This window comes from Hibiscus syriacus, unplaced genomic scaffold, assembly GCF_006381635.1.
Source record: "Hibiscus syriacus cultivar Baekdansim isolate YM2019G1 unplaced genomic scaffold, ASM638163v2 tig00004004_pilon, whole genome shotgun sequence".
In the NCBI taxonomy this organism is placed as follows: Eukaryota; Viridiplantae; Streptophyta; class Magnoliopsida; order Malvales; family Malvaceae; genus Hibiscus; species Hibiscus syriacus.
Window position 1 is genome coordinate 745,645 of NW_024061991.1, and position 25,933 is coordinate 771,577.

Sequence of the window (25,933 nt, forward strand, 5' to 3'; positions counted from 1 at the left end):
AGGTAGTTGAATCCTCATCACATTTATTTTTTACTTGCTCTGTGGCGTGGTCCCCATGGAATAAATTTTTGAGATTTTGTTCAGTTTTTCAAGCCAATGCTAAAAGTTTTATGTTAGCTTGGGAAGACATGGTGCCTAATTCGAAAATTTGGTCATTCATTCCGGGAGTGGTTTTATGGACAATTTGGAAATGTAGGAATGCCATTGTGTTCGATGGGGGGAGGTTAGATCAGATTGATCTTTTTTTAATGGCAAGATGTAGGTTGGATGCTTGGTTCTTAGCTTTCTATAAGGATGTCACTATTCTGAAGGACTCTCTCATTTGTGATCCATCACTTGGGGATTGTTGCTCTAACTCGAGGTCTTCAATTTGAGTCCTGGTCTCGCCCTCCAAAGGACTATTTAAAACTGAATGTGGATGCAGCTGTTACTGCAGATTAGAGGAAAAGTGGTGTTGGGGGCATTCTAAGAGTTGAGGATGGCTCGGTGGTGGGTTCTTTCCAAGAGGCTGCTGGTCCAGGTCCTCCTATTTTGATAGAGCTTATGGCAATTAAAAAGGGTTTAACTCTCTTTGCTTTGATTTAGCAGCGGTTTAAGGAACGTTTAATTGTTGAATCTGACAGTAAACTAGCAGTGGATTGGGTCAAGAACAATGATCGTTGTTCCTATGTCTACGTAGACTTTGTGAAAGACATTGTTACTAAGTTAAGAGGTTTGAAGGGTATTATTAGATGGGTTGCTAGGTCAGCCAATGTTGAGGCTGACAACTTAGCTAAGGCTGGTATTGCTAGTTTCACTGTTTTGGTTAGGTTATCGTTTAGGCTTTGGGTTGGTTATTGTAAAGGGAGCTTGTATGTTTGTTTCTTAAGAATTATGTAACTTTCGGGTATTAATGAATTATAAAACACTCTTTTCCTCCTTCCGCTGATTAAGGAGCACCTTGTGATCCATTAATCATGAAGGGGGCTTTTAATGAGGCCTACCATTCCTATAAAAAAACAATATCTTTCCTAATTTTTTTAACATGATTCATACACAATTTGCTGTGAAATACAAAAGATTTTTCTAATCAAGTTCTTTCAACCTTTTTCAAGATAAAGGAATTATTCATGAATTCTCATGCGTGATCACTCCACAATAAAATGGTTGGGGCATTCTAAGAGTTGAGGATGGCTCGGTGGTGGGTTCTTTCCAAGAGGCTGCTAGTCCAGGTCCTCCTATTTTGATAGAGCTTATGGCAATTAAAAAGGGTTTAACTTTCTTTGCTTCGATTCAGCAGCGGTTTAAGGAACGTTTAATTGTTGAATCTGACAATAAACTAGCAGTGGATTGGGTCAAGAACAATGATCGTTGTTCCTATGTCTACGTAGACTTTGTGAAAGACATTGTTACTAAGTTAAGAGGTTTTAAGGGTATTATTAGATGGGTTGCTAGGTCAGCCAATGTTGAGGCTGACAACTTAGCTAAGGCTGGTATTGGCTAGTTTCACTGTTTTGGTTAGGTTATCGTTTAGGCTTTGGGTTGGTTATTGTAAAGGGAGCTTGTATGTTTGTTTCTTAAGAATTATGTAACTTTCTGGTATTAATGAATTATAAGGCACTCTTTTCATCCTTCCGCTGATTAAGGAGCACCTTGTGATCCATTAATCATGAAGGGGGCTTTTAATGGGGCCTACCATTCCTATAAAAAAACAATATCTTTCCTAATTTTTTTAACATGATTCATACACAATTTGCTGTGAAATACAAAAGATTTTTCTAATCAAGTTCTTTCAACCTTTTTCAGGATAAAGGAATTATTCATGAATTCTCATGCGTGATCACTCCACAATAAAATGAGGTAGCTAAACGTAAAAATGATCTTTTATAAGCCACTAAAGCCTTACTATTTCACAAACATGGTCCTCAAAACTACTAGGGATAAGTTGCCTTAATTGTTGCCCACCTTATTAATAGGCTTTCCAAGTGTGTTCTTCACATGCAAAGTCTGTTGATGTCCTTAAATTTTTCCCTAGTTTCTCAACCTCACATTATTTAATTCCTCGTGTTTTTAGGTGTATTGAGTTTTTTCATGTTCATTCTCATCTTCGAAGATAGTTAGACCCGCAAACTATTAAAGACCCACAAACTATTAAATGCATTTTCATTGGCTACTCGTTTACACAAAAATAATATAAATGTTATCACCCACCTAAAAATTTTGTAGAAGATGATTCTTTTTTCAACCTAATTATCTTTAGGTGGAGACTTTGGTTGAAGATAACACCGTGAATACATCTCTTCTTGATGTTTATTTTTCTAAATCTACATCTTTAAAATTAACACATGTTCCTGAGTCCATTCCTAAGTTGGTTACTAAGCCTGTTCTTAATGAGCCCGTTACTCCACCAAATAAGTTAGTTTTGATGAAAGATATGGAAAATCAAAGTATTATTCAATTGTAGGTTTATCCAGGAAGAAGACACCAATTTCTCAACCAGTACACGTACAATCTCACATTCATATTATTGCTTACTCACCAAAAAATAGTTCCAAGTAGGTTCATTCACCTACTCATCATCCTTACCCAAAATCACCTCAAAGCCAAATAATGAGCCAGTTGAACCAGAAAATGAGAACTCAAACATTGAAGACTTACCGATTGCCCTTAGGAAAGGAACAAGAACTTGTACTAAACATCCACTATACTTTTTCATGTCCTACCAAAACTTATCTTTTTTTTATAAGAATTGAAGGCCTCATTAAAAAACCCCTCCATGATTGAGGAACTCAAAATGATTTCCTTGATCAGAGGAAGGAGGAAAAGAGTGTCTTATACTTCATTAATAATAAAGACACATAAGATTTAGTAAATCAATATAAAACCCTTACAAAAACCCAAAGAACCGAAAATAAAATACACTGAAATTAGCCAATACCAGACTTTGCCAACCCATCAGCTTCTATATTAGTTGTCCTAGCAACCCATCTAATAACACCCTCCAATTCTTTAAGTTTATCCGCTTTATCCCTGACTATTGAGGCATACAAATCAGGGCAATTAGCCCCATTCTTAACCCATTCCACTGTCATTTTACAATCTGATTCTACAATGAGGCGACCCTGAATACCTCCTCTAACTGAATCAAAAAATATAATCCCTTCTGAACAGCCCTTAACTCCATCAAAATCAGTGGACCCGGACCAGAAGCCTCCTTAAAGGAACCTAAAAACAATCATGTATAATCTTTTAAAATACCCGCAATTCCACTTCTCTTCCAATCAAAACTGGTAGCTGCATCCACATTCAATTTTACAAAACCCTTAGGAGGGGGGGTCCAAGGTATTGTAGAGAAAATCGATTTGTTTTTGGGAAAACAAGAATCCCCAAGGGAGGGGTCACTGATAAGAGAGTCCAATGAAATATCAAGATCTTTAAACTTAGCTAAGAACCAAGATGCAAGCCTAACTCTTGCTAAGAAAAATAAGTTAGTCTAGTCTAACTTCCCACCTTCGAAGACAATGGAATTCCTAACTTTCCAAACTGTCCAAAAAACAACACTCGAAATAAAATTCCAAATAGCAAAACTAAAATTCAGTTCTTCCCAAGCTAGGAGGAAGCTCTGTGCATTGCCTTGAAAACCCGAATTAATACTCCAATATTGCAAGAATTTGTTCCAAAGTGACCATACAAAATGACAAGAAAAAAATAGATGAGTATGATATTCATCCACCAAATTACATAGGGGACAAGAAAGATCAATAATACCCATAACTCCTCTTTTAACCAATTCAACCTTCACAGGCAGCTTGTTTAGGACCACCTGCCACATAAAAACTTCAACTCTTGGTGGCACCAATCCTTTCCACAAAACTTTTTTCCAGAATAGGTTATTTTGAGAAACCGAGGAACAGAACTTCACACATGAACTAACAGAGTAAACACCAGACCCGTCCCCTTTCCAAATCAGTCTATCGTTTGCCTCTTTAGACAGGAAGAAATTAGAAATGATAGACATCAGATTAGCCCACTGTTCAAATTCCCAATCGGCCAAACTCCTCCTCAACTGAATATTCCAAATCCATCCCAAATGACTGAAGTCGCCAAATTCAATTAATTTGCCACTCTTATTAGAAGAAATAACAAACATACTCGGAAAAGAAAGCTTGGGTGGGCAGTCCATCGCCATTGATCTTGCCAAAACCGAATTAACTGACCATTACCAACTTGAATTCTACACATACTATGAAACTTTGAGCCAAATAAGTCTTCTTTAAAATGATTATTAACCACGAAACTCCAAATCCAAGAAGCTTGAGCTGGAACCTTGCTATTGAACAATAACAAATAAGGATCTAGGTTGTATTTAGAGCATATCAACCTCCTCCAAACAACATTCCTATCATTAGCAAACCTCCAAGACCATTTTCCCAAAAGGGCTCTGTTCATATGAATAAGATTCAATACTCCCAAACCTCCCTCATTCTTGAGTTTGCAGACAGTGGGCCAACTAACCCAATGAACCTTGTTCTTCTCCATTCCACCTCCCCATAAGAACTTAGACACAATGGAATAGAGTTTAGAATTGACCGAAGATGGAATTTTAAATAGAGACAAGTAATAAGTAGGCAGTGAACAAAGAACCGATTTAATCAAGACTAACCTCCCTGCCAACGAAAGAGTGGCAGCTTTCCAACCAGCAAGTTTCTTGTAAAAGTTTTGAACAACCGGATCCCAAAGTTGGGAAGAATTCCTTTTTGCACCAAGAGGAAGGCCTAGATAATCAGAAGGAAAACTCCCAACTGTACAACCAATGGTCGACGCCCACTCCTCTATATCCTGTTGAACCGTATTGACACCAAATAACATGCTTTTCTTTAGGTTCAGTTAAAGGCCAGACATGACTTCAAACACTCTTAGAACCCTCTTAACATTTAAAAATCGTGTCTTCGAAGCCCCACAAAAAAAAATCAAATCATTTGCAAATTGCAAATGAGATAAATCAACAGCAGTCTCGTTTGTACCAATCTGCAGTCCACAAAACAGTCCCTCAGAGACTGCCTTTTGCAGCAGTAGATTTAGGAGTTCCCAACTAAGTTGAAAAGCAATGGAGACAGAGAACAACCCTGACAGAGACCCCTAGCCATGGGAAATTCTTGAGAAGGGACCCCATTAATCAAAACTGAAATTGAAGTTGTCGTAATACACTGTCTAATCCAACTCCTCCATTTGATGTCGAATCCCATTTTTTCCATAACTTGAAATAGAATAGCCCAATCCACTGTATCATATGCCTTCCTAAAATCTGCTTTGAACACGCAACCTTGAAGTCCTTTTTTCCTCCAAAAGTCTACCCTCTCATTAGCTATAAGAGGGCAATCTAAAATTTGACGTCCTGGAATGAAAGCAAACTGCATAGGACTGATTAAATCATTAATGCAATTCCTTAGTCTCCTCAAAAGACATTTTGAAAGGAGCTTGTACAACCCTCCCACAAGGCTTATGGGTCTATAATCATCTAATCCACCAATATTAGACACCTTGGGAATACGATTAATGAAAATATGATTTATTCCATGTTCCCAATCTTTCCCCAGATGAAAGTTATGAAAAAATTTCAGAATATCAACCTTGAGAACAGACCAAAATCTTTTGAAAAAGCCCATATTTAAACCATCTGGCCCGGGATCTTTGTTGTTATCACAAGATTTTAAAGTCTCCCAAATTTCTTCCTCTGTGAATTCTTTTTCTAAAATCAAACTCTGCTCCAATGAAATTCTGGAAAATTCAGCTTCAAATCTTCAACTTCCAATATAGACCTTGTGTTAAAAATTTCAAAAAAAATGGTCCCTGATACTAGTTTTGATTATAGTCGGATCTGGAGTAATCTTACCATTCACCTTCAAAGCACTCATGAAATTCCTATTCCTCCTAACTGAAGCACAAGTGTGACAAAACCTTGTATTACGATCCCCTTCTTCCACCCATTTTGATCTCGATTTTTGAAACCATATATGTTCTTCAATTTTGTAAAGCCTCCATAATTCTGCTCTCATAGAAGACAATTCTGCTCCTTTTTCTCTGCCATTAAGATCTTGTAATTGCTGGAGATAATCCTCTGCCATATGAATTTTCCTTTCTAATTCAGCAATCTCTACAGCTGGAAATTGGTCTCTCTTCCCTACCCAATTTTTTATCGCCAGTTTCGTTGTTCTCAGGATGGACAGAATTCCAGCTCTTTTCTGTTTACTCTTACAATCTCGAACAATAGTATCTATTAAATTCTCAAAACCTTCCTCATCCATCAAATAATTAAACAGTCTGAATGGTTTTTTGCCCCAACTAACACCTCCATTCTCAAGAAAAATGGCATTATGATCTGACACGGACCTTGGTAACAAATATTGTGCAATTTCAAGAAACACTTCCAGAAAATGGACATCAACAAGGAACCTATCAAGTCTAACAAAAGTGAGTATATCCTGGTGGTTACACCATGTGAACCTACCCTCATGTAAAGGTAAATCAATTAAACCTGTCTGTTGGACAAAATGACTGAAAATCCCCTATTGAGTTTCTGTTTTGAGCTCTCCCAACCTTCTCTTCTTCTGATAGATACACATTAAAATCACCTCCCACACATAGAGGGATGTTCTATTCACAAATAAAATCAGCTAAATCTTCTTAAAAAAGTTGGCTTTATCTTCTTCAACAGTAGGCCCGTAAACATTAATAAAACCACACCTAAATTGTGTAATTCGAAATTTCCCAAAAATAGCAATGAACCTTCTGTTTATAACATGATTCTCTACTTCAAACGTGCACTCATCCCAACAGTTCACTAAACCTCCAGAAGAACCCACTGCTGGAGATTCTACAAACCCTTGAAGAGTATTCAAACCACTCCTCAAAAAATGTCTCTGAACCTTCTCCAATTTAGTTTCTTGCAGCAAAAGAATTATAGGGCGTTTATTTAAAACAAAATTTTGAACAACTCTTTGTTTTTCCTTTCTTCCCCAATCCCCTAACATTCCATGAAACAATAGATAGCTTAATGTTCATCATTAAAAACAGACAATCTAAACACCTCCTTCAAAATTACCTTAATTAACCGCATTTCGGCTTTTCTCCAAATTTATGATTTTTTCCAGAAAATTTGTTTTCCCTTGCTTAAAGGAAACCCCCAGAAGCTTACTTACTTCCAAAGTAGCTAGAGCTTCATCCAAGAAAACAGAAAAAGCTGAAGAGGAAGTTGTTGCAATACTCACTTGTTCTAGAACTTCCCTTAACATAATTCTTTTGGCTTTTCTGCTATAGAAACCAGATTTTAATTTTGAACATTCTCCTTTTGAACATTCTCCTTCTGAACACCACCCTTCTAACTCCCTCTCCACACTCCTGTCTTCTGAACCTCTATCCTTAGGAGAATCCTCATGCCCATAGACATTCATGTCAGCAGCTGAAACAGTCTGTTGACTAGTTGTAATGACCGGATCTTGACCATTATTTGTGACTATTACTTCCTCTATTTCTGGTATGGATTGTTGTTCATTCGAATGCCAAAATTTCCTATTCTTCGACCTTATATAAACCCTTTTAAACCTGATCAATCTTCTTCTATTCACCGGTTCACTCTTTGAAGAAAGCGATTTTTTTTGCCAATAAAGCTAACAGCCCCCTAAATTAGGATATGTATTATTAGTGATAGACTGAAGCAGTCCAAATTCAGCATCCTGAACCTCCAAATCATCCCTTTCAGACATCTTGTTATTTGAACTATTTTCTGTCGTTCTGCTACAATTTTCAACCGAATCCAAATTCTGAACCATGCTCCCAAACTTGTTGATTTTAAATGCTGGGCCCGAAGGGATTATCTTTGATTCATTCAACACAGTTTGCCCATTTTTTTCAGAATTGGCCTGTTACCCATCAGCCGAAATATTTGAATTTCTAATTCCCAAACCGGCATACACCCCAACTTTTGAATTCACAATATTCTGACTTTCTGGTAGCCTACTTTTACTGCTTTTCCTATCTAATGATAGGCATGGAAAAATATGTTCCCCACCTACTCCACCAAAACCAAGAATAGTCCCCTGATCAATCCAATTGTCAACTTTCAGCCGATTTCCTTCTACTGAATTTACTAAACCAACCCCACTTTCAGACTGCAAATTGTTTTCTTCCTCATCAAAGTTCAAATCTCCAAAATATCCTTCAACGGAACCATCCACCGGAGGTTTGCTGGAAAAAAAATCGATGACTCCCACGCCGATCCAACCTTAATGCTAACTTTGAAGGATCTTCCATATGATCCTAGTGTGACCACCTCCGGAACATCAAAAGGGCTTGCCACCCTCAATAAAATTCTCGCCGTTGTAAGATCTTCCTTGTTTCTAGTTGAATCGTGAATTTCCACCACCGTTCCCCATCTTTCTGATAACTATTCGAAGAATAGATCATTCCATCATAATAAAGGACCCCAAATAGTTCAACCATACAGAAAGACATTGGAACCCCTTCTTCATTCAACAATGGTGCCAGTCGATGAAACCAGAAATCTAATTCATCTTTCTTCTTCATCCATACCTTCATCATCACTTCGGATGATTTAAAAGTTATTGCGCAAGAATTCCATACATAGCCCCATCTAGCAATTTTAATATCTAAACCTTCGTTAGTTAAAGCATTATGAACTAACTCAAGCTCAAATGAAGGTTTAATGATCCCCGTTAATGACCTTTTAGCCCAGCTGAAACTCTCAGAGGGAATGTGCATTTCAAAGATATTTTTCTTAACCTTCCCCTTATGTAAACCATCAGATGAAAACTCCCTGTTTCCCATTACAGTTCTGTTCGACATCAAAGCATCTCTATAAGTTTTGTCATCCATTATCCCTCTGTTAATGTCTTCAGCCTCTTTTGAATTTCAAGTTTCTGCATTATTCGGTCCTACCTTCTTCGAATAGCTATTCTTCCCCACTAACCTTGTACGAGCTTCCTTATATCTTACTGCTCCAACTGAAATCTTCCTCCCATCGATCAAAACCCCATTTAATTTATCTACTGCTCTTTTCAGACCTACCTCATTCTTAAACTGGACAAAAGCAAAAGTGAAAAATTTGTATTTTGGATTTCTTGTTTCTTTGGGAATGAAAACTCTCAACAGGACCATGGACTAAGAAAATTTCCCTTAAAGTACATCGAGACACCCTCCTACTAAGATTGTCGACGAACACCGTCCAATTCTCATCGAAAACTGACTTTACTTTCAACTTCTCTCTCTCTCTACGTTTTTCTCTCTCTCACTCATATCTCCTAATTCAATGGTAAATCCTACCAAAACTTATCTCAAAACCATAAAAATTTCCTAACTAATCTCCATACCAAAAAAATCTAATTGAAGCATTAGGTAATAGAAGGTGGAAAGATGCTATGAAGGTAGAAATGACAGCCCTTGAGAAGAACAGAACAAGATAAATGATTGAACTACCAAGTGGGAAGAAATCAGTGGGATATAGATGAGTGTTCTTTATAAAATATAAAGCGGATGAAACAGGTGAAAGATACAACACAAGGCTGGTGGCCAAAGGGTACACCTAAACCTATGGCATGGGCTATCTTGAGACATTTGCTCCCGTGGAAAAAAAAAGAATACATTAAGAATTCTTGTCTTCGGAAACTAATTTTGAGTGCGATCTAGAACGATTTGATGTTAAGACTGCATTTCTCCATGGTGATCTTGAAGAAGAAATTTAGATGGAAGTTCCTCCTTGTTTTGAAGCTAAGGGAATGGTGTGTAGATTAAAGAAAACTCTTTATGGGCTCCAACAGTCTCAATGAGCCTAGTTTGGGAGGCTTGCCAAGTCAATGATCTGATTGGTATAATAAGCAAAGTCAAGGTGATCATACCTTGTTCATAAAACACTCAAACTCTGGAAAGGTTACAACATTTCTAGTGTATGTAGATGACATCATAGTTACAGGTCATGACATTGAAGGAATGAAGAACTTGAAAGAATGTCTTTTGAAGGAATTTGACATCAAAGAGCTAGGAAAGTTGAAATACTTCATTGGCATTAAGGTGGCCCGTTCGAAGCAAGGAATCTTCATCTATTAGTAGAAATATGTGCTTGACTTATTGAAAGAAATGAGGATGGGTTGCAAACTAGTTGAGATGCCAGTTGAGTTTAATCATGGGTTATGTGATGCACTAGAAGAACCTATGGTGGATATAGGGTCCTATCAAAGGTTGGTTGGAAAGTTAATATATTTGATATACAATAGATTAGATATAGCCTTTGTAGTAATTATAGTAAGCCAATTTATGCTTAATCCGAAAGAATCACATCTAAAAGCAGTAAACATGATACTACAATACTTGAAAGGTAGCCTAGGAAAAGGAATTTTGTTCAAACATCAAATGAACTCGGGCATTACACTAGAAGCATACACGAATGCAAATTACGTAGGATCTTTAGTTGATAGAAAGTCAACAACTGGGTATTGTACAATCCTAGGTAGAAATCTTATAACCTGGAGGTGTAAGAAGAATGTAGTAGCAAGATCAAGTGTTGAATCAGAATTCATATCAATGGCATTAAGAGTATGGGAGTTTCTCTGGGTAAAGATAATCATATATTAATCGCAATCCTGTTCAGCATTATCGAGCAAAGCATATTAAATTTGATAGGCATTTCATTCAAGAAAAATTGGACAATGATCTAATTTGTACTACATTCAACTTTACCAAGGATCGGTTGACAGAAGTGCTCACGAAGGGGCTAACAAGTAAGGTTTTTCAAGAAATTCTAAACAAGCTGGGAATGACAAATATTCACTCTCCAGCTTGAGGGGAAGCATCAAAATCAGCCATGTAGAAGTCTCATTTGTTTAAGAGTCTTTTATGATAAGAAAGGACAAGTCATATTAATCTTTGTAATCTTTATCTCTAGATAAAATTCTAACTTTAGCAAAAATATCCTATTAGAAATTAGCAACTCAATTTATTTAAACTATTTAATCTCCTAATTCAATAATCGGATTTCCCTTGCATTACCTTTTTTTATTCTTTCCCTCTCCTTCAATTTATTTTCAAAGATTATCATGGGGTAAAGTCTTAAAAGTTGACATTATAAAAGAATGTAAGAGTGGAATTAAAATAGGAGATTAGGAGACAACATTTAAAATGTGTCATCCAGCCAGGGAAGAAAAGCCAATAATAAAAGATTGAAACATGTACCGGAAGGTCAGATCCATTATAAGTCCTATATTTCAACCAATTTTATTCAAACAAATTCAGAAGTTGCCCAGTGATGATCATTGGATTTTATTACCATTTGTAGCTTTTGGTTGATCAAACAAGTTGCCAGGTCAATAGAACTATTGACTGGAATTTTAGGCAATGGTTGTGACTCTTCCCAATGCCAGCGGATTTCTCGAACAAACTCTATCCAGAGCACAGCAATGGCTAGATAAACAAGAACAATAACCAACACTTAGCAAAGGAAAATGTTACAAGTTCAATTGCAGATAAATTACTCTTGAGACAACTTAACATGCATGATTTTCATACATACCACGAATGTTACAATTGCCGAACCATAATGAGTGTAAACAAAACTGAGCAAAAAGAGACTCAAGAGGTGCCCCTTTAATAGCTTGAGAACTCTTATGTTCTTTAGCAAAATCAGGTAACTGGAGACCTGTATGTCATAGAAATTAATACTCGGAGCAAGATGTAAACTAAGATAAAAAGGCCTAAAACTCGATGAAAAATCTTCAAAATAAGAAACTGTCGAGAATATCTAAATTAAATATTAGATAGGATCAGTTTTAATTAGATAGAATCAGTTTTTATTCTATTAGTTATTAGATAGGATCATTTTTAATTAGATAGAATCAGTTTTTTATTCTATTAGTTATTAGATAGGATCATTTTTAATTAGATAGAATCATTTTTATTATGTTGCTAATTTTATGCATCTTTTTATGTAAAGTTGTTACATTGTAAACTCTATTTAAGTCAGCCATATTCAGCAGAAATAAACACGATTTATTCTGAACAAGTTTTTTTTTTCTTTATGGTATCAGAGCCAAAATGGCCAAATTCTATGATGATACCTCTGGTATCGACTCTATGAGTTCTACTCGCTCACCTTCAATCACCCTAAACACTGAATCCTTCCAAAACATATCCATCACTTCTCACAAGTTGAATGGAAATAATTTCTTACAGTGGTCACAATCTGTGAAATTGTTTATTCGTGGCCGTGGAAAATTCGGCTATCTCTCAGGTATCACTACGAAACCTGCCGAAGAAGAAGAATCTGAAAGATGGGAGGCAGAAAACTCGATGATTATGTCTTGGCTCATAAATTCCATGGATCCGAGTGTAGGGAGAACTTATCTCTTCCTACCTACTGCTCATGACATTTGGAATGCTGTGAACGAGACCTATTCTGATCTCGGGAACGCAGGACAATGGTTTGAACTAAAAACTCGATTATGGAGGCTAAAACAAGGAGAAAAAACTGTCACTCAATACTACACTGAACTCAAGACCTTGTGGCAAGAGGTTGACATGTTCAGCGACTATGAATGGAGTTGTGCTAAGGACAGGGCTCTATTCCAGAAGATGGTGGAAAAAGAACGCGTCTTCGAATTCCTTGTCGGCCTTAACAAGGAATTGGATGAAGTCAGAGGGCGCATCCTTGGTCGTGAACCACTACCAAGCACAAGAAAAGTCTTCTCCGAAGTCAGACGAGAGGAGAGCCGGCGGACAGTCATGCTTGGAGGCCACTCACCAAATCCCACCGAGTCTTCTGCCTTGTTCTCGGGTCAACCACCACGTCGCAACGATCGTCGGAACGACAGAGATCGGCCAATCTGCGAGCACTGCAACAAGCCGGGACACACTAAAGCCAAGTGTTGGAAGCTACACGGGAAGCCAGCCGAGAATTTTTCAGCCAATCGAAATTCTCGTAATGCAAAGGGATTCCATGCCTCATCTGAAGATGCTTTTGAAGAGCCGAAACCTGCCTCAGAACTGTCTGCCTTCAGCAAAGAACAACTAGAGCAATTGTATCAACTAATGAGTTCTCATTCCATATCCAACACTCCTAACCCATCATCTTATATTGCCTCTTCATCATTAGCCCAGAAAGGTACATATCCTACAGCTTTCATAGCCGGTTCTAAATCAAACCCTTGGATCATAGATTCAGGGGCAACAGATCACATGACCGGTAATTCCTCCATATTCTCATCTTATTTTCCTTTATCTGGTAATCTGAAGGTAAAAATTGCTGATGATGGCTCCCTAACCTCTATAGCTGGAAAAGGCTCTATCATTATTTCTCCATCTCTCACATTACTAAATGTCCTACATGTCCCAAAGCTCTCTTGCAATCTCATCTCTGTTAATCGTATTATTCATGATTGCAAATGCATTGCTACAATAACATTTGCTGGATTTGAATTTCAGGACCCTTGTTCGGGGAAGATGATTGGCAATGCTAAGGAGGTTGATGGACTTTATCACTTGGTCACGGACAATCCTTCAAATAAACAAGTTCAGAAACCGAGATGCTTTACTACCTTGTCTTGTGAGAATGAAATAATGTTGTGGCATTATAGGTTAGGCCATCCTAGTTTTAATTATTTGAAATATTTGTTTCCAAATTTTTTCAAAAAAAGGGACGGTTTTTCTTTTCAGTGTGAAGCTTGTGAATTGGCAAAACATCATAGATCTGTTTATCCATCTTTAAAGTATATGCCATCAAAACCTTTTTCTCTTGTGCATAGTGATATTTGGGGCCCTTCACGAGTAAAAACAGCCCCAGGATCTAGATGGTTCATCACATTCATTGATGATCACACTAGAGTCACGTGGATTTATTTACTAAAACAAAATCCGAGGCAGCAAGTGTTTTCAAAAATTTTCACTCACTGATCAATACTCAGTTTCAAGCAAATATTCAAGTTCTTAGAACCGATAATGGTCGAGAATATTTTAATGCAATCTTAGGTGATTTTTTGAAACAAAAAGGAATTATTCATCACAGTTCTTGCGTTGATACTCCCCAACAAAATGGAGTTGCTGAAAGAAAAAATAGGCATTTATTAGAGGTGACTAGGGCTTTACTGTTTGCTATGAATGTTCCTAATCGTTTTTGGAATGAAGCACTCTTAACAGCGTCTTATTTGATAAATCGAATGCCTACAAGAGTTCTTAATTATATTACTCCTTTGCAAGCTCTAAAGAATATGTTTCCTGAAAATAGATCTTTCACTGATTTAACACCTAAAATTTTTGGTTGCATTGCTTTTGTTCATATACACGGCCAAAATAGAGGAAAACTCGATCCCGAGCACATAAATGCATATTTCTAGGTTTTTCACCAACACAAAAAGGGTATAAATGCTTTGATCCTAAATCTGGGAAGTATTATGTGAGTATGGATGTCACGTTTTTTGAAAAACAACCTTTTTTTGACAAAAACTCTCTTCCGGGGGATAATGACTTTGAAATGAGTTTTTGGGAACAAACATCCTTGCCAAAATTGGTTGTAAATAGCTCAGTGGAACCAAATCATATTTCTGTAACTAATCCTAGGATTTCACAACCTATAAATTCACAAACTCGTGAGACTCAGGTAGAAACCAACTTGGAACCACCTACTGAACTTCGTGTTTATTCTAGACGGATGACTCGACCAAGTAATGTTCCACCGGTCCCCAAGGTATGTCAACCATCGGACTCGACTATGGTCCAAGGTACGACTTCTCTTTCTCCTATTTCTTCTCCAAATTTAGAGCCTTCTACAGAATTCTTTGAACCCATAGCCTTGCGCAAAGGTGTTAGATCATGTACCACAAAACATCCAATATCCAATTTCTTATCTTATAATAAACTCTCTCCAGATTTCAAAGCTTTTTCCACCAGGATTATGGATGATGCACTACCTAAGTCGATACATGAAGCTCTAGAAGTTCCGAGATGGAGAGAGGCAGTTTTTGAGGAGTTAAAGGCCCTGAAGAAGAATGACACGTGGGATCTAACTCCTTTACCTGAGGGGAAACAATCTGTAGGCAGCAAGTGGGTGTTCACCATCAAATACCATGCAGATGGCTCGGTCGAGAGATACAAGGCAAGACTCGTAGCACGAGGCTTCACTCAGACATACGGCCTTGACTACGAGGAGACCTTCGCACCTGTGGCCAAATTAAACACCGTACGTGTCCTACTCTCACTAGCCGCCAATCTGGATTGGACTCTCAGACAGTTTGATGTGAAGAATGCGTTCCTAAACTGTGAGCTAGAGGAAGAGGTGTTTATGGAAGTTCCTCCAGGCTTTGATGAATTGAAGAAGGATGGCAGGGTCTGCAAGCTAAAGAAATCCATTTATGGATTGAAACAATCTCCGAGAGCCTGGTTCGAGAGATTCACGAGAGCTGTGAAACAACATGGTTACACTCAGGCCCAGTCTGATCATACTATGTTCTACAAACACAATAATGGTAAAATTGCTATTTAATTGTGTATGTAGATGACATTGTTATGACAGGAGATGACACAGTAGAGTTGGAGTCGTTGAAGAACTTCTTATCCAACCAGTTTGAAGTCAAGGATCTAGGACAACTCAAGTATTTCCTTGGAATGGAGGTGGCTAGATCCTCAAAAGGTATAAGTATCTCGCAAAGGAAATATGTCCTCGATATCTTGAAAGAGACCGGATTACTCGGATGTAAACCAGTGGCGACTCCTATTGATCCGAATCAAAAACTCGAAAAAGAAGATGGTGCTGAGCCTGTGGACAAGAATCGGTATCAGAAACTGGTGGGGAAACTGATTTATTTGGCTCATACGAGACCAGATATTGCATTTGCTGTGAGCTTGGTTAGTCAGTTTATGCATTGTCCCTCAGAAAAACACTCCAAAGCTGTTTACCGGATTCTTCATTACTTGAAAGGGAGTCCTAGTAAAGGAATCATGTTTTCGAAGAATGGAAGTCGAAGAGTGGAGATCTTCACTGATGCTGATTGGGGCGGAAGTTCTACAGACAGAAGATCTACTACCGGTTATTGCTCCTTTGTCTGGGGCAACTTAGTTACTTGGAGGAGCAAGAAGCAACCAGTTGTCTCTAGAAGCAGTGCGGAGGCCGAGTTCAGAGCCATGGCGCAAGGAGTATGTGAGTTGTTATGGCTTAGGAGGATCTTAGAGGAGCTGAAGGTTGAAAGAGATAAACCGATGAAGTTGTATTGCGACAACAAATCGGCAATCAGTATTGCTCAGAATCCTGTACAGCATGACAGGACCAAACATGTCGAAATAGATCGACATTTCATCAAGGAGAGGCTGGAAAATGGCGATATCTGCATACCGTTTGTTCCATCATCAGAGCAGCTCGCCGATGTTCTCACCAAGGGACTGTTTACTACGATGTTCGAAGGATTTCTGTCCAAGCTGGGAATGATCGATATCTATTCTCCAGCTTGAGGGGGGTGTCGAGAATATCTAAATTAAATATTAGATAGGATCAGTTTTAATTAGATAGAATCAGTTTTTATTCTATTAGTTATTAGATAGGATCATTTTTAATTAGATAGAATCAGTTTTTTATTCTATTAGTTATTAGATAGGATCATTTTTAATTAGATAGAATCATTTTTATTATGTTGCTAATTTTATGCATCTTTTTATGTAAAGTTGTTACATTGTAAACTCTATTTAAGTCAGCCATATTCAGCAGAAATAAACACGATTTATTCTGAACAAGTTTTTTTTTCTTTAGAAACTACTTGAGCAAGTGTGTGTGTGTGTGTGTTCCTATGTGTATATGTAGAGAGAGAGCATTAAACAAATTCTTAAGAGGTATAATGCATCAAAGTGCTTAGTAAAATGGAAAAAAGTACCCTCAGGGAAGAGATCATTAAGCACACGGTCAAGGACAGTTGGTGGCGGTATAACCATAGAGGACTTCAAATTGTCTGAACCAGGAGTTTTAACTGCAAGATAAAAAAGCATGAGTTAGAAATTTTTAACAAAATTTAAAATAAAATTTCTTGATAACATCAGCGGTCTACATCATAACACATATGCCAAGATGTGGACGTGGAGACCTGACACAAAATCCTCCATAAATGGAACTCCAAATGATATTTCCCATGCATTAACCAAAAGCTGCAACTGAGAAGCAAATCCGGTTCTGTCTCCTTTTGAACTATCACTTTCATATATAAATTAGTATACTCAGATATATCACATAACAAAAATATTAAGAAAGTAATGAAACAAAGGGGACATAAACACGCAAAAGTAGTCGAATTTTCAGAAGGATAATTTTAATAGTTCATAATGAAAAGAATCCATAGCATAAACTCCTTACAGATTTGGGGACAAATTTGGAGCTAGAATCCAGTTCTCAGCTTCATGGGGTGAAACATTTTCCAGTTCAGCCATTTCCAAGGAGCTTTCAACCACCTTTTCCGAAAAAGTGGCCACTAAATCAAATCCTACACGAGTTGAATCCAGCAAACAGTGTCCGCCAGCAATGCATAAAGAAAAAAGCACCACTCAGAAACATTGCAAGTAATCTAGGAGGCATAATTTTCCATATCATTCTGCTGAATAAATAAAAATATAACATAATCTTACCCTTTACTGGATCTTCTGCAGAATACCATTCATTCCAAGGGCAATCATCATCCCAATGCTTCCTATTGAGATTATCACCACCTACGCTTGTTTCAGAATATGCATTTTCAGCATCAGCTTCTTGGATATCATTGTCACTGTCCTCATCATTGGGAAGTGTTCGATAGGTGAGTTTCATTCTAAGATGTACTTTGAAAATATGCATTGAATGGTCTGATGTGCAGTAAGCCTTCAAAATAGATGGCAATTAGTATTACCTCATAAATAAAGGGCATAATGTCAATGTGGGTGCAAAATACTACAATTCTGATGTGACACTCGAACAAATAAGGGGAAGGATAATTTGAGCGTCACAACCATAACTAACACAAAGCAATATTTCAGCTTTATCAGTTGAGATAATTAACCAGAGAATTATAAAATGTTAGTTAAGAAGATCAGATATCATCTTACTGTCAAGTAATAATAACCACCCCTATAGTTTGTGAGCCTGAAAGAACATGCAGATTTTTAATTAAAAAATGAACTTACAAACTTAGAAACAAACAACTCATACAATCCTTCCAGGTGCATTAACTTAATGGGAACCTGGCTACCAACACGATCAGCCTCAAACCTTCTAGTAAAAATTGTTCCCATATTTTGGATTCCAACATAGGCTCGTCTTGAAGGGGCATGGACAGGGACAAATGCCGGCCACAAACTGCAATACCAAAATGTATACAAAAGTTTCGAATTCAAAATTAATATTTAAAGTTTAGGTATAAAAAGAAGTTAATGCAACAGATACATGCAGGATACAAATATGAATTACAAAACTAACATAAACTGTTTCCGAAAACCTTTATTTATCTATTATTATTTTGTAGGATATAGCCATATACTTCGTATTTAGTATTTTATTTTGTATTAAACTTGTATTTCAGATTTATCTAAGTAGAAGATAAGATAGTTTTGTGTATAGATAAGAAAGTAAACAACTAGGAGGACTCTTATGTTGTAAATCCTAGTAGGACTGCTGTTGTAACTCGGCCTATTTTAATAGGTCTGATTTATTTGTTTATTAGAATAACAAAGGAATAGCAGAGAAAAACAACTCTTTTCCAGAAAACTCTCTCCTCATTTCAGTAAATTTACATGGTATCATGCAAGTTTCTGACCCTGGAATACTATGGCATACCCAACATCTTCCTCAAAAATCAGTTCCGAATTAGACCAATTACACTCTCCAATTCTTCACCTATTTCTATAATTTGTCATGCTAATGGGGCTGGTGTTTCCGCCACCAATGTGACAACAACCACTTCACTAAGGAGCAGATTGGAGCACAACAAAAAGCTTTTAGGAAGATGTCAATCTCTCATGATCAACATAGTAGTTTGACCTCTTCATCAAGCTAAACACAGTTAAGGGGGAAAGCTTGATCAGTCTGAATTATTTTCTTAACAAGAGTTAGGCTGGCCTCTTGGTTTCTAGCAAAGAATAAGGATGTTTCTATTACTAAGGACTCTTTAATTTCTGATCCTTCTATAGGAGATTCCTATTCGTCCTACAATTTCTTGAAGTCTTCTATAATCCCTTGGTTACCTCCCCCTATGGGTTTCGTCAAGGTAAATGTGGATGCAGCCACTAGCAGTGATTGGAAGGAATCAGGTCTTGGAGTCTTATGAGGATCAATCTGGTGCAATCCTAGGTTCTTTTCAGGAGCCTGCTGGTTCAGGACCTCCAACATTGAAGGAACTTAAAGCTATTCAAAGGGGTATTTCTTTCTTTGCCTCTTTTCAAGGGAGGGTTAAAGATAGGCTGATCGTTGAGAGTGATTGCAGGGTTGCAGTAGACTGGATAAATAATGTTGACTCTGTCCAATTGTATATGTTTATTGTTAGAGATATTGTTGATAGTCTTAGAACTTTCGGGGGGGGTTGTTAGATGGGTTGCAAGGACAGCGAATATGGATGCTGATGGTTTAGCAAAGGCTGGTATAGGTTGATTTTTATGTTGTTGGCTTCTTTAGTTTGGTTTTCTGGCTCCTGTATTGTTTGTAAGGGTTTTTTGGAATAGTTGTTCCAAGGTTGTAATTCTATTTTTTATAATGAAATTATAAGGCACTCTTTTCCTCCTTCCGATGATTAAGAAGCTTCTATACAAGCTCCATTAATCAAGAAGGAGGTTTTTAATGAGGCCTTCAAATCTTATCAAAAAAAAAGCTAAACACAGTTCGAGTATTACTATCACTGGTGGTAAATGAAGATTGACCTCTTCATCAATTAGACATAAAAAATGCATGCCTAAATGGGGATCCTGAAGAAGATGTGTACATGGAGATACCTCTAGGCTTATAGAATTCCTCAAATGACTACAAAGTATGTAAGCTAAAGAAGTCATTGTATAGCCTAAAATAGTTTCCTCGTGCATGGTTTGATAGATTTACTAAAACTATAATTAACTATGGATATAGTCAGTGCCAGTCAGATCACACATTGTTCTGAAAGCTTTCATCAAAAGGTAAAAAGAACGTCCTTATTGTTTATATTGATGACATTACCATACAAGAGATGACGTTGAAAACTCATTAAATTAAAAGTCAACTTGATGTTGAATATGAAATCAAAGATCTTGATACTCTCAAGCATTTTCTAGGGATGGAGTTTGCTTGATCAAAAGTTGAGATTGTGATCTCACAGAGAAAATACATTTTGGACTTACTAACAGAGACTGGTATGCTTGGATGTAAACCAACAGAAACGCCCATGGATCCCAACTTAAAGCTAAGAAGATATGGAGTGTCAGTTAATAAAGAACAATACTAAAGGTTAGTGGGAAAGCTAATTTGTTTATCTCATACAAGACCAGATATTGCTTTTTCACTAGGTATTGTCAGACAACATATGAATGATCCTAGGGAAGAGCATCTAGAAGCAGTCAATCAAACTTTAGGTATCTCAAAATGACACCAGGTCATGGTTTATTTTTTAAAAGAAGTGAGAACTGTAAGGTCGAGATATTGTTCCTTTATTTGGAATAATATAGTTACATAGAGGTGTAAGAAGCGGTTAGTAGTTTCAAGTAAAGCATAAGCTAAATTTCGAGCACTTGCACTAGGAATTGGTGAACGAACATGGATTCATAGATTATTAAAAGAATTAAATGTTGACTTTAATAATCAATCCAAGGTGCAAAGTGACAACCAATCTGCCATAAGTATTGCTAAAAGTCTTGTTCATCATGATAGAACCAAGCATGTAGATATTGATAGACACTTCATTTTAAAGAAAAGAATAATGGGGCAATCAAACCAAGCTATGTTCCTACTCAACTGCAACTAGCTGATTTTCTCACTAAACCTCTTCCAAGAGTTAACTTTGATGGTTCCATGTCCAAGTTAGGATTATATTTAGTATTTCTTTGTATTAAACTTGTATTTTTCTTTACCTAACAGGACTCTTATGTTGTAAATCCTAGTAGGACTCTACTGTTGTAACTCAATCCATTTTAATAGGTCTGATTTATTTGTTTATTCAAATAATAGAGGTATAACAAAGAAAACACAACTCTATCTTCCAGTAAACTCCCTCCTCTTTTCAGTAAGTTCACTTTTTTTTGTGTGTGTGTGTTTTGGGGGATAAGCCCGAGTATTAAAAGAATCTTTAGAAGTTAATAAGACTATATATTGCTAATTACTATGATAAAAGCTAGAAAATTAAAAGGATCACGTGTTATCATGCTTCAAAAGTATTTTGTGGTAACATTTACAGTCAGAACCCTAACCTTGAACAATTTGACAAAGCAATTGAAACTGCACTTAGAAGCTTGGTAGCCTCTGCCGAATCAAGTACCACACCACTGGCACTTTGAGGTGAAATCACCTGTTGATGGCATTTGTTAGGTTGAAAGGTAAAGAAAGAATTGGATAGCATTATACAAAGGTGAAATTACTTCGCAAGTCTCTCTATTATATGTATTGTATGGACCTGTTCAAATTAGTCCATGTGCAGGTAAAAATAATCAAATAAGGCCTAACTTTAGTAGAGTTAACATATACTGTTTAAAAACATCATTTATTGTTTTATATTTTTAAAGCTTTTATGAGTTTGTAAATGAAATCTTTTGTTTGGGGCTGAACTACAAATGGAAAAAAAAAAATTATATTTTTCATGCCATTTTTTTAAACAATAAAGGTTAACTATATCAAAATTTGACCTTATTTGAATATTTTTACAGGTAGAGGGATTAAATTCATGTATTCAACAGTACATGGATTAATTTGAACCGATCCCTATAAACAGACGGACCTGGCAGGTACTTTAAGCATATCAAGAAGACTATTGAAAGGAAATGAAGAAACCGCACAGGATGTGAGCATACCAAAAATTCCTTTACTCCAAAGCAAAGCTGCAAATCATGCAAAGTGGAATTCCAATCAGCAATTTTGCCTGTGCCAATCAAAACACAGGTAAGAAACATAAGTTCAAATCAAGCTAGGAAATGATTAAGGGACTATTTTTCCCTCAAAGTACCATCTTTGCTGATTTCAAGTAGTACTCCATGGAATAGACTTTTGCAGCATTTTTCAGGTCGGATTTGACCTTATATATGTTATCAGATGAATCCAGATGAACTGCTCCCTTTTCCTAAGACAAAATTACAGATATATCCGCTTTTATTTAATATGATCATGAGGTTGGGAAATAGAATCTTAACCTGCATTCCTTGCTCTTATCTCTTAAACCAAAATGGAACAAATTATAAACATTTTGAATAGAACAAGCTTTCAGAAATCAGAGCAGGCGTACCAGCAATTTTTTTGGACCATCAGCTAACCAATGCCGACAGGTAGCCTCTATTTCAGATATGAACCTAAAATTCGATAGTCAATAATATCATATTTATAAAGTACGAAAGGAAGAAATAAATGTAGAAAATGTTGAAATTGTTGTACTATCAAACACCTTTCCCATGAAGAAGCCAGAGTGAAATCATTGAAGTGTTCAATCTGCACAAATATCCAATAAACTTTACCTTTTCAACAAAGGAAATAATTTAAAATGCTGTCTAATTTTCTAGCTAATGATAAACTTTGGAATCTGAGGCAGGAAAAACAGAAGTAAAGCTGTGAATTACTTACTTCCTCTTCTTCCTCTTGTTCGGTTACATTGGCTTCGCTTGAAGATGCCATTAAAGATGACGCAATTCTCTTGGTAAATCAACTTCAAATTTTGCTTCGAAGACAAAATTGACGATAGCTACGGAAAATTTATCTAAAATCAATCGTCGAGAAAACGAATAACAGACATTTGAATCAAAGAGAGATTTCAAATATCAGTTTGAAATTAATCAACGGACATTGAGATAGAAAATAAATCATATGAAGGTAAAGGAGAGCGATAGTGAAACAGAGAGATCTGGGTTTTTTATGAAAACGTAAAAGATGGGTGGATTATTGGATTCCTCCAATGAAATGCGATTAGCAGAGTCCCCAAAAGTCGAATGCGAAAGTTTTGTGAATTAACTCCTTCAAAATATCAAAATAACATAAATTCTCGGGTTTTAGTTAAAATTTGATATTTGACCCTCAGCATTGTCTTCTCTTACAAATTTGCCATAATATTTTTTAAGTCATTAAACTTCACATAACTTTTCATATAAGTCACAAATTATTTAATTTTAGCAGATTATATCATGAAACCTATATTATTAACAAATTAAGTAGTGTAAAATTTATTATATTGATCAGAAAATGATTGTCTAAGATGGTCCTTGAGGTGTTAACTCTTGATTCTGCTCATGTATGGGTTAAGCTTTGGCATGTGTCATTGGAGTTATTTTCTCAAAGATGACTTGGTTATATTGCGAGTGTGCTTGGTAGGCCTTTGTACACAGATAGAGCTACAGGGAGCACCTGATTTTGCTCCTGCATGGGTTAAGCTTTAGCGTGTGCCATTGGAGTTATTTTCTCAAAGAGGACTTGGTTATATTACGAGTGCGCTTGGTTGGCCTTTGTACACATATCGAGCTACAACATTGAAGAAACAACTTGAATTTGCTCAAATTTGTGTCAACATTTATGCGAAATTTGAACTTTCTGGTTCTATTACGGTTGAGATTGGTGAGGGTAATAAAGTTTATATTGGAGTGGAGTTGGTTTGGAGCCCTTCCAAGGTGTACTCATTGTAATATTTTTGGGCATATAGGAGAGGAGTGCTCTAAGAAAAATGTTGATTTATTGGATGATATTGATGTGATTGGTAGGAACTACATTGTTGATATAGATTTAAGGGTAAGGGATGAAATTGACTTTATGGTTGTTTCTGATAAGATGGTATGTTTGAATGATATTAATGTTTTAGCTACTGTAGATGCTAATAAGAAAGAATTAGTTAGCTCTATTGCTAATTATGTAGATGATAATGGTGATGTTTCTGTTGTTGTTTGTGTGGGTTTTGTTGTGGGTATATTATCAAATATTCATGTTTATGTGGGTGGTGGTAATGTTTGTGTAGGTTCTGATAGTGGCAATGGTGTTATTGTTAGTAATATTTCTCATTCTACTGAAGGTTCTAGGATTAATTCTCAGGGGATGCTATTAATGATATTCGAAGTCCAAATCGGTTTACTCCATTGGCTCAGGGGTGGTGGTCTCGCCTAGAAAAATTAAGGTTGTTGCTAATGAAGTGTTTGAGTTAATGAATCTGTTGAAACCAAAAGGGAAGAGATGATGTGCTAATAAGAAAAAACAAGACAAGGGTAGTCAGAAAGATAGTGGTATCTCCCCTTCTTTACAATGATTATGACTGGGAATGTGAGAGGGTGCAATGATATTCTCAAGCGGAGAAGGATTTTGAGTGTGGCTAGGAAATTACAGGTAGAGGTTTTATGTTTACTTGAAACCAGGGTAAGGAGTTGAATGTTGTGTCTATTGTTCATAGGCAATTTAGAGATTATCAGTTTATTTCAAACTATTCATAGGCTTTAAATGGGAGAGTTTGGATTTTATGTAGAGGTTCTTAGCAGATCGATAAGGCTAGTAAATCGGATCAGCTTATTTCTTGTTTGATGAAGGCTGATGATGCTCAGTTTTTCTTTCTGCAGTTTATGGGTGTAATGGTCGTGAGGATATAAGTCGGTTATGGGAGAATTTAGTTAATGACGAGTCTTAGTTGGTCTTAATCCTTGGGTTATTACTGGGGATTTCAATATCATTAGATGTCCTCAGAAAAGCTCTAATTTTGATGGTATTCAAGGTGTGATTGAAGCAATCCAAGATTTTCTTGATTGTCTAGAGGTGTTTGATTTTGTTGATCACCCGTATACTGGGGCCATGTTTACTTGGTGTAACAATAGAGAGGAAACTCTATTGTCTAGGAAGTTGGATAGGGTTATGGTGAACCAGAGTTGGATGCAATCCTTTCCTAATGCTAAAGTTAAATTTTTGGTTCCGGATTATTTAGATCATTGTCCTAATTAGGTTGTTCCTAAGGCTCCAATGGGTAGGCCTCATAGGCCTTTTAAATTTTTTTCATTTTTGGGTTGACCACCATGATCTTTTGGGCATTGTTGAGGAGCCCTGGAAAATTTCGATTAGTGGAAATGCTTTACAGCTATTGTTTGCTAAGCTTAAGAGATTGAATGACCCCCTTAAGGCTTTGAATAATGAACACTATAGTAGATTATTTAAAAGGACTGTTGGTGTTAAGAGTGAGCTTGAGGTGATCCAAAAGTTTATATTGGTTTCCCCTCTACTAGAAATATTACATGTGAGAAGGAACTCAGTCAAGATTTGAATACTTTGTTTAAGGTTGAGCATATGTTTTTGTGACAAAAATCGAGGGTGCAATTTATCAAAATAGGGGATTGTAATTCAACTTATTTTGTTAGGCAAGTCATGTAACATCCCAAACTACAGGTTAGTGACTACATTGTAAAATTTCAGAATATGGTGATTAAAGTAGAATAGTTTAATGATTTATGTAGAGATATTTTCTGAAAGTTGTTAGTAAATATTAAAGGAGTCAAAGTGCAAATGAGTAATTGAACAAGGAAAATAATTAAATAATAATTAATGGGTATTATAATACCCATGTGGAGAATGATTGAAGAGATAAGCTTCCAAGCAATTCTCTTCTTCATCTTCTTCTCTTCTCTACGTGAAAGCTCAAAGCAAAGGTGAGTTCTTTGATTTCTTGATTGTTTGTTGATTTTAAGCATGGGTTTTGATCCTTAGATGATAACTAAACTTAAGGAAAGCTTAAGTTATCTTAAAATCAAAAGATAAAGGAGTTATGATATATTAAAGAAA

General features: G+C 36.5%; 1 protein-coding gene across 1 annotated transcript in view; it reads right to left on the reverse strand.

The window, feature by feature from the left end:
- Window positions 1–23,143, reverse strand: part of LOC120186162 (rab3 GTPase-activating protein catalytic subunit-like) — a 35,737-nt gene extending 12,594 nt beyond the window's left edge. The window contains exons 1-13 of the mRNA XM_039190179.1: window positions 22,763–23,143; window positions 22,587–22,630; window positions 22,431–22,494; window positions 22,171–22,268; window positions 22,003–22,087; window positions 21,406–21,503; window positions 18,169–18,340; window positions 17,638–17,866; window positions 17,369–17,495; window positions 17,103–17,209; window positions 16,896–16,988; window positions 11,558–11,683; window positions 11,315–11,448 (exon numbers count right to left, since the gene is read on the reverse strand). Coding sequence (XP_039046110.1) covers window positions 11,315–11,448; window positions 11,558–11,683; window positions 16,896–16,988; window positions 17,103–17,209; window positions 17,369–17,495; window positions 17,638–17,866; window positions 18,169–18,340; window positions 21,406–21,503; window positions 22,003–22,087; window positions 22,171–22,268; window positions 22,431–22,494; window positions 22,587–22,630; window positions 22,763–22,813 — 1,428 coding nt within the window. The 5' untranslated portion in view covers window positions 22,814–23,143. The remainder of the gene's footprint in view (window positions 1–11,314; window positions 11,449–11,557; window positions 11,684–16,895; window positions 16,989–17,102; window positions 17,210–17,368; window positions 17,496–17,637; window positions 17,867–18,168; window positions 18,341–21,405; window positions 21,504–22,002; window positions 22,088–22,170; window positions 22,269–22,430; window positions 22,495–22,586; window positions 22,631–22,762) is intronic.
- Between the last annotated feature and the right edge of the window lie 2,790 nt (window positions 23,144–25,933).